This window comes from Oryzias latipes, chromosome 15 (assembly GCF_053564925.1).
Source record: "Oryzias latipes strain Hd-rR chromosome 15, Olatipes_Hd-rR_3.1".
In the NCBI taxonomy this organism is placed as follows: Eukaryota; Metazoa; Chordata; class Actinopteri; order Beloniformes; family Adrianichthyidae; genus Oryzias; species Oryzias latipes.
In genome coordinates this window covers 26,378,661-26,390,326 of record NC_136251.1, presented here as the reverse complement: position 1 = coordinate 26,390,326, position 11,666 = coordinate 26,378,661, and the positions used below count along the sequence as shown (strand labels likewise).

The 11,666-nt window shown below is 37.6% G+C and overlaps 1 protein-coding gene across 1 annotated transcript; it reads left to right on the top strand.

The window, feature by feature from the left end:
• Window positions 1–932: 932 nt before the first annotated feature.
• bmp5 (bone morphogenetic protein 5) lies at window positions 933–10,151 on the top strand. The gene is made up of 7 exons (XM_004077423.5): window positions 933–2,533; window positions 4,462–4,654; window positions 7,991–8,139; window positions 8,328–8,525; window positions 8,968–9,044; window positions 9,134–9,244; window positions 9,377–10,151. The coding sequence occupies exons 1-7, from the start codon at window positions 2,044–2,046 to the stop codon at window positions 9,524–9,526; spliced, it is 1,368 nt and encodes a 455-aa protein (XP_004077471.1). The 5' UTR covers window positions 933–2,043; the 3' UTR covers window positions 9,527–10,151.
• The last annotated feature ends 1,515 nt before the right edge of the window (window positions 10,152–11,666 follow it).

The following is an 11,666-nucleotide window of genomic DNA, read 5'->3' as shown; positions in this document are numbered from 1 at the left end:
TTTGTGATTGTTTTTTATTTTTCATTAATGTACCTGAAACTTGACAATATAAACTCAAGTGTTTTAGGCAGCACAATTGCTGCCTCGTAACATGTTAGTGTTTTAGTTAGTAACCCTTGTGCTATCCTAGGCACTTTAACATTGGGAGTTGGGTCATTTAGACCCACTAGACAGTGCGCTGAACCTTTTTTCTTCAATGATTTGTGAACCTCACTGGTGTCCATGGATCCACCTTTGTCATGGTAGGGAGAACACGATAATGTAAGGAGGGGTCATCTAAGATAGCACAAGGGTTAAAATAAATAGATGAGTTTGATTTTTATGTCAATGACAGAAAAAAAACCCGACCACACCAACACAGTTTAGTTGTCTACTGGAAAGATTTGAAAGAAGTCATCTTTGCAGTTGTACACCAGAGGGCGCCATCGAGTAACATCTAAAAAAGACTCTAAGTTCCATCTGAAAGGCCAAGTAGCCTTATAGTTGCAATTCTGCTGTCAGTAAGTTTTCTACTTCAATGTAAAAAGGTGTGGTTGCAGGTTAAGTCAAGGTATAGGTTAGTTAAGTTTTGAAAGTCTGTGGCTGCAATGGAAACCAGAATGATAGGAAAACAGCACAAATGTGTTTGTGTGTGATAGTTTCACTCATCACAATCACAGGAAAACAACAGTATGGGAAAGAGGACAGCAGTATTAAATATTAACTTAAAACTCCTCAAAATATTTTATATAGCCTATACCTAATTGTGCTTTTTATATTTGGCTGTCCACAGCAAAGTAAATATTGATGGTATAGAGTCTGAGGGGAGTTTTTTCAGGGTTGTGTAAATTGTTTAACCTAATCTGGGTTCAAATTCTTCTTTATTTTATTCTCTTTGTTTTAACTAAAGAACCTCTTACAAGCAAAAACTTCTATACATGGCACAGTTTATTTTTTTATTTCTTTCAAATGTTGATTTATTTAATGTACTTACCTTCATCTCAGTTATCAAAGTTTACTTTAAATAACGTATTAAGACTTTATCTGTTTAATTTTCTAATCTCCCCTTAGCAAAAGGTATTCCATTTAATTGTACTATTATACCTAGTCTTTTCTAAAAGTGAGGCAGTATACTTGAAGTTCACTTATTATATACTACATTGTAAACTTAAAATGTTCAAATTTAGTCTGAAGAAGTATTCAGTAGTATACTTACATGTACATGGTCTGTAGTATACTTGTGATACTTATACTCAAGTATACTTCAATAAAATAAACTTCAAGGATAGTACAGTTTTGCTGAGGGTCATCACATTTAAGTCTAAATACTGTGAGAATGGTAAAGGGGGGAAGAACTGGACACTCAGTGTGATGCCGCTGGAGCTTTCTCCTAATAACACACTGAGTTCCATAATAAGTTGAGGTGATTCAAAGCCTCTCGTTATTCTTTGACTCGTTAAGCCGGCCTCTCAGATTTCAAGTGTCTCCTTTTACACTAGTGAGCCGCCGCATTTATCATGGGACTGGCCTGAAGTTTCACTGCGGCCGCCAGAGGAGGGATGCAGAAACTAAAGTTAGTTGTGGGTTGGACCCAAATGCATTTTACCCAAATACACATTTTGTGAAAAAAAGAAGAAGAAACACTTTGGATGTGACTCGTCTGTTTTTCTTTCGTCGTTTTTGACGCACTTCTTTGCGTTTCTTTCCACTTAAAAACTCCAAGTTATCCCTCGACATCCTGGGCGTATCTTCCTGCTTTTTTTTTTTTTTTTTTTTTTACAGAAGAGTAAGGTGAGGGACGTGGGTCACAGCTTCATAAATACTTGCGTGAGCCGCGCACTCTGGATGGACCCAGGAAATATCCTGCCTCCGAGGGAACATTACGCACAGAAGAGGAGCGTCGATTTTTAAACACATCTGTCAGACTGCTGAAAACAAAGCATCTTCATGTTGTGAAGACCAATGGAAACTCTATGATTTGCTATTGGAGGACTTGTAAATCTGTTTTTTTCACATAGTGCAATGTAGTTTACCTCCACATCTCCCAGATAGCTCCAGGTCAAGATGACAGCGCTAACATCTCTGAACCTCATCGGACTGGCGTGGAGTTGTTTGAGTTTCCTCTCCTGCGCGCACTGCGGTTTAAGTGACAACCATGTGCACTCCAGCTTTATTTACAGGAGGTTGCGCAATCACGAGCGCCGGGAGATCCAGAGAGAGATCCTCTCAATCCTGGGATTGCCGCACCGTCCGAGGCCCTTCTCTCCCGGGAAGCAGGCATCCTCTGCGCCGCTCTTCATGCTCGACCTGTACAACGCCATGGCCGTCGAGGAGGAGGAAGGGGGATTGCCCCAGGGCGTAGGAAAGAGTTTCAGTGCCAAGGCTCAGGGGCACTCCAAGAAAAGTTACTACAATGCCCAGCATGCCGCCTACTCCCGTGTGACACATCCCCACCGCGCGGCTCCCCTCCTGGGACACAGTCCATCCTTGCGCACGGCGCATGACACCAACTTTCTGAATGACGCCGACATGGTCATGAGTTTTGTCAATTTGGGTAAGTCATTAAGGGGGTACGCTCAATCAAAATGACATAAACTGCATGCCATCTTGTGTGTGAATTATTTTGATATGAATTAAATAATTTGCCTTCCCTCCACTTTATTTCTGTTCCATCAAGCAATTGGAAACATTTTCTGACCGAATTAACTCTTTGGAAAGAGCAGTCTTTTAGATATAATGTGACATTTTTATAGAGAGATATTTATACCCTGAACCTTATTGATTCAATTCTTTAATTCCCCAGTCACGCTGTCATAATAAATTAACACTTTAAAACAAGCTCAACTGACACAGCAGACTTTAAAAAAATACCTAAGTTCCTCTGCCATGATGTTGAAAAATAGTTTTTGCATTCAGGGTGAAATATCTTAACATTTAAAATAATCCAGACCAACATTATCAGTTTGTCTCAGCTAAAACATCTGTGTAGCGGTTTCGTTTGCTCAGTAGCTGCAACCCTTAACCCGGTAGTTCACAGCAGCTTATCAGATGACTGACCTTGAGAAAATTGCCCTCAATTATTTCCTGTTGTTGTTAAAAGGGAAGTGATATTGATGGATGCTGGGATTTGTGGCTTTTCAACTCGGAGACAGCTCCATCTTTGTTTCCTACAGCACTTGTCATTTTAAAAAAAAATCCTGTTAATCTGTTAAAAATCAGCACATAACAGGCTTAGATTCAGTAACATAACATTTATACTGTGAGGAACCTGTTACATATGATAATTCTGTAAGACAGGGTTTGGTGCTGCAGAAGGAAAACATGTGAAGCTGAATTTGTGTTGCTTTCCTTGAAAAGATAATCACTCACCTTGGTCTGAGCCCATCTGTTTCCACTTACACCGAGGGCATGTACACTGTCAGCCGTGAAAGGTCTGCTCTCATTCTGGTGACTGTCAGTGAGCTGCTCAATGGGGTTCTTTCTTTATTACAGTGCACTCAGAGTGGCTGACCTCAACTGTTCTAGAAAAGTCTATATGGCCTTTCGTTCAGTTTCATACGTAACCGATCATAATTTCAGTCAAAAACTCAAAAAAATCAATCATTTGAAGACGCTGTTGGTGTCCTCATGGAGTAAACAGAATCTAAGGAATATATTGGCAGGGAGTGAAGTCATTATTATGATTGAATCTTTACTTGAAAGGTCTCTACTCTCAGTGGCACTCCTGCTTCAGATTACAGCCTGTGGCTAATATAATGGGACACAGTGACTGGGTAAAAGTCAGGCCTGACCCCTGACCTGTTTGTGCTAAGTAACCACAGGCGCTCTCCTTCGGTGAAGTACCAGAGAAACACAGTGTGTCATATCGCTACTGATATCAGAACATCCGCTGAATCCTCACAGTCCTTTATGTGGTCATTAAAGGCTTGTTTTAGGAAGTAAACCCTTCAAGAGAAAACAACAACAACAAAAAAGATCTCAAATGACTAATTTCATTAAAACAAAAATTTGGTTTTGAATGTTTAGGATCAGTGAACACTCCAGGGATCCTGGCAGAGGTCGGTACGAGGTCAGCATGGAGGTCAGAGTAGATGCTCACATGACGCTGAAGAATCCTGTCTGGTCCTTTCTCTCACTTAAGGAGCAGACGAAAGTGTCTTTAATTGAAATCAGCCTGTTTTTTTAACTGACAGCCCATTCATCATGGCAGGAGAATGCAGTAAGGCACACAGTAGAGGGCCTGTCTGGGAATGGCTACCTGTATTCAGCTGACTGATTAAATGAACTGGAAAGTGCTTTTGTTGGGAGTCAAAATGTTTGGATTGGAACCCGAATGTAAAAGAAGATGTGATAAATTATTCTTTCTGTGGACATTTATACAGACTTTTTCCGCACAAAAAGAAAATTCAGGGTGCGAGCTCAAATTTTCTATTGGGATTAGGCGGTCATAAAATAAGAAATATCAAATGTTTTCTTTCACAGTGGAGAAAGATAAAGATTTTTCTCAACAAAGAAGACACTTTAAGGAGTTCCGCTTTGACCTGACTCAGATCCCTGATGGAGAAGCGGTAACTGCAGCAGAATTTCGGATATATAAGGACCGCAGTCACGCACGCTATGAGAACATTACCCTGAAGGTCACAATATATCAAGTCATCAAGGAGTATCAAAACAAGTAAGTATGAAACCCATCAAATCCATCGATCTGTCAATGGTTTTCTACTTAAGAGTGTAAAGAGTAACATGTTCCGATTGGACCTCATTTTGACACTGCAGATGTAATTACATCTCTGTGGGGACCCCAAAATACAAATAAAACGTACCATAAACAGTCACAGTGAAGACAGGTATGAGCAGTCACCCTGAGCAAGGTCATGTTGAATCGCTGGAAGCAAATGCAACTGTAGCACAACAGAATAAAGGCCCACTTTTTCTAGATTTATCGCAACCACTGCATAGCCACAACCCAGCAAGGTCAAATGCAATTAAAACATCTTTTGTATGATTTATTACCTTAAAAATACAGTCTTACAATGCGGGTGAAAGAGGCTGCTTTGGTGAGATCACAAATGCATTAAAGCTGGTGAAACACATCTACTATATTGGATTTTTCCAATTTATGTGTGCTTTTCTCAAAGATTTCATTAAATAGAGACAAAAAAAAGCAAGATCTTTACAGTGGCCAAAACCCACCATTGCAGTAAAAAAAGTAACTGTGCAAAAAAAAAGTTTTTTCAAACAAAAGGAAATAATCTTGCAGAAAAAATGCTGCAAATAGTTTGCCAAGCAACTATTGTCATCCACGCCTTAGATTATCGTTAGTATGATTTTTAATGATAAAAATATCAACAACCACACTAATGAGCTGTACATGTAACTGTGTTTTGCTGCATATTGGAGTAAAGCTACAGACCTCGATTCTCCTCTCATTAATGTCTTTCTGCACTCTGGGTATCTTAGCCAAGCTCACAATAAACCTTTAAATAAACCTTTAAACCTTTAAACCTGGGGCTACACTAAAAAGTACACATAGTGACATTAAACACTAACATCTTCACTTATTTTCTTATTTGTTAACCAATTCATACATACTCTAGTTCTTTTTTCTCCTTCTCACAACGATGCATAGCCAAAAACCCATCCACTTCCGTTTTGGATTTTTTGTTTACAGCAGGGTTTTTTTTATTTGCAAGATCATTTATTTTTATTTGAGGTTGTTTCGTTTATTTGCAAACTTTCTTTTGTGTTTGCAGAGCTTCTTTTCTTTTTTTGCTGCGATGGCAGGTCTCAGCCACCATAGGGTCTTTTATAATAAAAGATAAGCCAGGTCCAGTTGACTGCTATTTTACATACTAGTTTGATGTTATATACCTAAAAGAATCAGAATTTACACAGACACAAAAAAAGTAATGCATATCTTTAAAAAGCACCTTTAGTAACTAATGAAAAAGTGCCAGTTCCCATGTGTGGGTGATAAAAAAAAGTTTATTTTGCAGTAAAGTTTATATCTGGATCAGAAATCACCACATTGAACAAATCAGTTCAGGGGTTTAAAGCACTTTGAGAGTGTTCATGTGATTCTTTAGAACCCTGGAAAGGACTTACATATTTTCTTACTTATCTGAAACCCTAAAGATCTCAAGAGGAAATTGCAAATCAGATAAAAAAGAACACAAACATGTTATCAAAATTCCTGTTTTTCTATGTCTTTCACAAGACAAATAGCCCATCAGTCATTGTCTTCTCATTGTAAAAACTTTCCACTTCCAATAAACATCCTTCTATCTGAAACTCTGCTGTCCTTCACTAGCACCATGCCTGCTTTACAAATATAGTCCTCGGATAAAGAGGACTCCATTAGCAACTTGGCCACTTGTGTGGCTTGGAGAGTCCATCAGTTATCACTCGTTTTGTGTTGCTTGCCAAGCTGGTTGTGTCCCAGCTGAAGCCATCAGGGCCCATATTAGGGGGGAAAAGAGTTCCTTTGGGTGTTTCCGTGATAACTCTTATGCCCACCACCTGCCTGTCCTAACAATATTCAGGAAGTTTAAAGGCACGACATAGCTGAATACACAAGGGTGTACTTATAAGTGGGCCCACATTTGCCTGCCAAAATGTGTGTGGTTGATTGAAGGGAAGATATGACCCCCTTGGGCTTTGAAGAGGTCTGAGTCAATGGACTCTGCCATCGTAAAGAGGGAGAGCGAGCAGTTCATGTTTTCACACATGTTTTCAGCAAGAACAGTCCATCGGAATTAATGTTCACAAACAGAAACAAGCCGTTTAAAGCTGTAAATGACAATTTATCTTTCTTCATCCCATGAAGTTCTCTTGGCATATATATGACCTCATCATGGATTTGGAATTAAAATATGTTGTTTGGGTTTTAGTTGAGACTAGATTTTCATCAGTTATTTAGAAAACCTTTCAAAGTTTTAGGAAAGTATTTGTTATGGGGACGCATGGTAAAGCCTTTTGTTTGCAACATCTTAGTTTTATCTTCTTACACCCAATATTAATTAATGATGGGAAAATAGATTTTCTTAATGAAATTACCACATAAGCACAAGGTATTTATTTTCAAAAACGTATTTTAATGAAAAAAAGTTACAATTTTGCATTTTTTGTTGATTTGTTCAGTAGTTATTACTTGTTGCTACTTATGATGGATTTAGTTTTAATACATAGCAGGGTACCATAACTTTTAAAGTTTTAAACTTTTAACCCGATTGCTCTTCAAATTCAAACTTACTCTTTCAGTGGAGTGCTTCTTGTCACCATATTATAGTTGAAATAAATAATTCTCTTTTTGAATATGGTTAAAGGATTAATAGACTTTATTTCAAACAAAATAAGGCTCTAACTGTTGCTTTTAAAGTATCAAATTGTACAGTATATCCCCCATAAAAAGGAATCTGGAGGTTTATTACGTTTAGAATAGACACATGAACAACCTCTGAGCTGCTGGGGCCACGCTGGAAACCTCAATTGTCTCCAACTGGTACCGTGTAACCACAAAAACCTAACAGCTGCTGCCTTATCCACTCTGCCACTTGAAAGGAAGGCAATGCAAATTGTAGAGCGGTAATTTCGGATTGATACCTTGTGTCAAGATTACTCTAAAAATACACACAAAACAGATATACATAATTCATAACTCATGAAATGTTTTGTCCATAAAAAAGACACAACCTTGGCACTCTTTTGACCATGAACTCTTGAGGATTGTTTAAGTTACAGATTGTATGACAAAAGCTACAAAACCTTTTATTTTGTACTTGGTTTTTTTTTGTCCACATCCAAAACAAAAAATAGTTCTTTTTAGTATTTTTGCTTGAAGCCCTTTTATTGTTTTTTTATGAAACAAGGCTAAATTAAGTTGGTTAAACTACTTTGTGTTTAAACTTTTGGGATCAAAAAAGTTTAAACAAAGTAATAATTTACAGTTCGCATCTGTTCAGTTAGCTATTTGTAACTAAATATTTTATTTATTTATTTTTTGAATCACTAGAGATGCAGACACATTCTTGCTTGACTCAAAAAACATCCAGGCGTCTGACGGAGGCTGGCTGGTGTTTGACATCACAGCAACTAGCAACCACTGGGTGATGAACCCTCAGCAGAATCTGGGCCTGCAGCTCTGCGTGGAGACTCTAGATGGCAAGTGATGTTTAGTTTTTCTCTCTCTCTTATATTTTTATTTTGATGCATAAACAATTTAAAGTAAGATTTTTAGAAAAATTAGGAAAAAGTTGTAAACAGATCCATAACAAGACAAACTAATGTTAGTGCTTCATTTACCTTTAAAAGATGATTTTAAGGATAAGTACATGTCTGTTTTCTTAAAGGACGAAGTATCAACATAAAAACTGCTGGAATCATCGGCAGAAACGGCCCTCAGTCCAAACAACCGTTCCTGGTCGCCTTTTTCAAGGCCAGCGGAGTGTTGCTGCGCTCTGTCAGAGCCGCGGGTGGGAAAAAAAAGAACCAGAATCGCAATAAATCTAACAATCGGCAAGAATCGGCAAAGCCGACAAAAACTGGAGGTGTGTCCACTTATAATGCATATCTTTGTGTCCAAACATATTTAGTATGGTGGTTGAAGCACCAAGAAAAACAAAAATCTGGTTGGGTTTTTTTTTTCTTTTCTTTGGTGTCATCCTAAAAATTAAAATGTATTCACAATATTCATATTACTTTTAACTTTATCAACATTTTAATATGGCTTAAATTAATGTACTTTTTTTAAAAGTCAACAGAAAAAAGCTTTCTTTTTCTTTTTTAATTTGGTATGGTAATATTCTAAAAAGCATATTGAGGCTTTCAAATTAATACATGTCACAAAGTTCTTAACAATGCAGTTATTTCAAACACTTATCAATCAGTCTCATTCACCAAAAATTGATTGTCAAAGACTCTGTGCTTGTGAGCGTGCTACAGAATTTGTATGAGTCATATTATTTTGGTTTAAATATCATTCTCTTTTAGATTATAACACCAGCGAACAGAAGCAAGCCTGTAAGAAGCACGAGCTTTATGTTAGCTTTCGAGACCTGGGCTGGCAGGTAAGGCACCTTTCACCGTTGTTTTTTAAAACTACAGCACATATTTATGTGCAAGAAAAAAAAAAAGACTGTTGTTTCTGTTTTTCAAGGATTGGATTATTGCTCCAGAGGGCTATGCTGCTTTTTACTGTGATGGCGAATGCTCCTTTCCTCTCAACGCGCACATGAACGCAACAAATCATGCAATCGTGCAAACGCTGGTGAGTTTTCTTAAAAGCATCACAGCAAAATCCTAAAATGACCTCAAGATTTCTTTGCTAATTTAAATCTATTTGAATTTTATTGCTCTTTCTTCTGGTTTAAATCAACTTTATGTTTGCTCTCACTCATAGGTCCATTTAATGTTTCCTGAAAATGTGCCAAAGCCATGCTGCGCCCCAACAAAACTCAATGCTATTTCTGTCCTTTACTTTGATGATAGCTCTAATGTTATCTTGAAAAAGTACAGAAACATGGTAGTCAGATCGTGTGGATGCAATTAGCTGTAAAAGATTAATTAAAGCAGACTGATATTGGATCAGATGGAAAACACATCTGTAGGATGTGATGTACAGTATTATGTATATAAAGTTTTGTTACGTAATTTATTTTCCTTTTTTTTAAATAGCACTGAAAAATGTAATATTTAAGAATTAGGACTCTGACCAACATCTGTGTCCGTTGGCATATACCTTTATCTGCATGGCAATTTAGTAAACAGTTCACTGGAGTCATACTGAGTGCTTCACTTGTTGGGGATTTGCAAATTTAATTTTTGAAAGTAGTGTAAGGTTTTTATTTAAAGAGGTTGTTGGGAATGTTTTAGATTCACAGAAAAGATCAATTCAAGTTGCGTTTCGTAAACCAAACAAGCTCTTTTCAAGCTGCTGTCTATTATTGATTATGTTTTTTGGTTTTATTCATAAGAAAAATTAGTTTTTCTTTGGTAAGTTTGCCAGTTCTACTTCATATATATTGTTAAATATCGAAATTCTGTATTCACATTGTGTACAAATGCTGTTTCTTCTGAGTGTACCTTGTCAAAATGGCCTTTTTGTTCTATTAATTTTTTGTTTTGTTTTGTAGTGTTTTGTTTACTTTAATAAATGTACTATTTTAAAGCTCTTATCTGCTGGCTTGCTTTTACTTAAATTTGCATTTTTCAAGCTGTTTAAACAGAAACTTCTTCAGACTCCATAAATTACTCTTGTCCTTTTGTGTTTTAGTGGCGTGCGGATGTTTTGCATTTTTGAGGCCGGACGATGCTCTAACTTTTATAAATGTTTAGCGAGTGCAACATAAACTGTTGATATGCTCCGGGGCAGCAGTGATGTTATTGTACAGGGAAAACAGACATTGTCTCCATGTTTGACACAAAGAGTTGCTTCCATTCATGAGAGTTTATGGAATGTACATTCTTAAAGTTAAATTTCCCCCATTGGACAAAGTACATACTGTAACAAAAATGTCCAAAAGAAAACCTGAAATTAGTCCCAATTCTGTTTCGTTAGGGATACATTTCCAGAAAAGTGCTGAAGATTGTGCAAATTTCAGAGAGGTACTGTGATTGCTGGGAGATTTGAAATGTAGGGATTAGGTTAAGGATTAATAACTATTTACACAACTGTGTTGACCTTCACCAAACATAAGATACGTACTGTTGCACGTTTTCTGCCTTTTTTAACGTTTTTTTTCTGTGACATGGCGGAACATAGAGTGACTGTATTTCACTTAATTAAAAGCAGTGGCTGGCCTGCCCAGATGTTATGTGGACTCTGTCTTATAGGAGTGTTGACACTGAGGGAATAGAGGAGGCCACCTGCTAACCTAACTCCTGGCTGTAGGGGCGATTTGCATTCCTGCGGTCTGCTGCTTGGCATGATTACTCGTAGCACTTAACAAACCCATCTACTGTTTAATATTACGGATACTTTCCAATTCAGCTACATTTCTTCTTTGTCAGAACTGTAGGAGCTGCTCTGAATGAGCCTCTATTTAGGTTCACCAGAAGCGTGCAACTGTTGTGACAGCTACCTCCTGACTGTGCAAAATGAAAGGGTCACGATTGCCATATCCAAGATAAATGAACGTACGGTCCCTTCTCCAGGGAGACGTCTGTGGTTTAAAGCAACCTGGAGTGCATCAGAAGGGTCTGATCAGCACAAAAAGGGAAAACCTTTTAAAAAAAGCTGGAAACGTCCAGTGTTTACTTCTTGTGAAGAGATTTAAGCGAAGCAAGGCATGCATCTTCTTTTCCCTTTTATTAATACAGCAAACTCAAGCACTACATAAATATAGTTACCTACAGTCTAGATGAGTTTCAAACTAATTAATTTTTTTGTGCTATTCTATTGCAAATCTGTTTTTCTACTTACATGACGGATAAGATTAGACGTGTTTTCATTCAGCAAATGAGACGTTGTCTTCATTAAGGAGGGCTCATCCCGAAACTCAAAGCAGACTGAGCCCATCTGTCTGTCAATGGTCTCAAAATGCTTAATGGTTCTTGACTTTTTAATGTAATCCCAACTGTCAACAGCAGGAAGAGCATTGACAAATAGTTCAAAACAAATACAAAACACAGATAAAGAAGAACACTATTCTTGTCAGACCACCAGCAGATATGGTTTTAGCACTGGGAGC

Coding starts and splice junctions, on each gene's coding strand:
- bmp5 (XM_004077423.5), top strand. CDS start 2,044: ATGACAGCGCTAACATCTCTGAACCTCATCGGACTGGCGTGGAGTTGT. Junction 2,534..4,461: donor CATGAGTTTTGTCAATTTGG/GTAAGTCATTAA, acceptor TTTCTTTCACAG/TGGAGAAAGATAAAGATTTT. Junction 8,140..8,327: donor CTGCGTGGAGACTCTAGATG/GCAAGTGATGTT, acceptor GTTTTCTTAAAG/GACGAAGTATCAACATAAAA.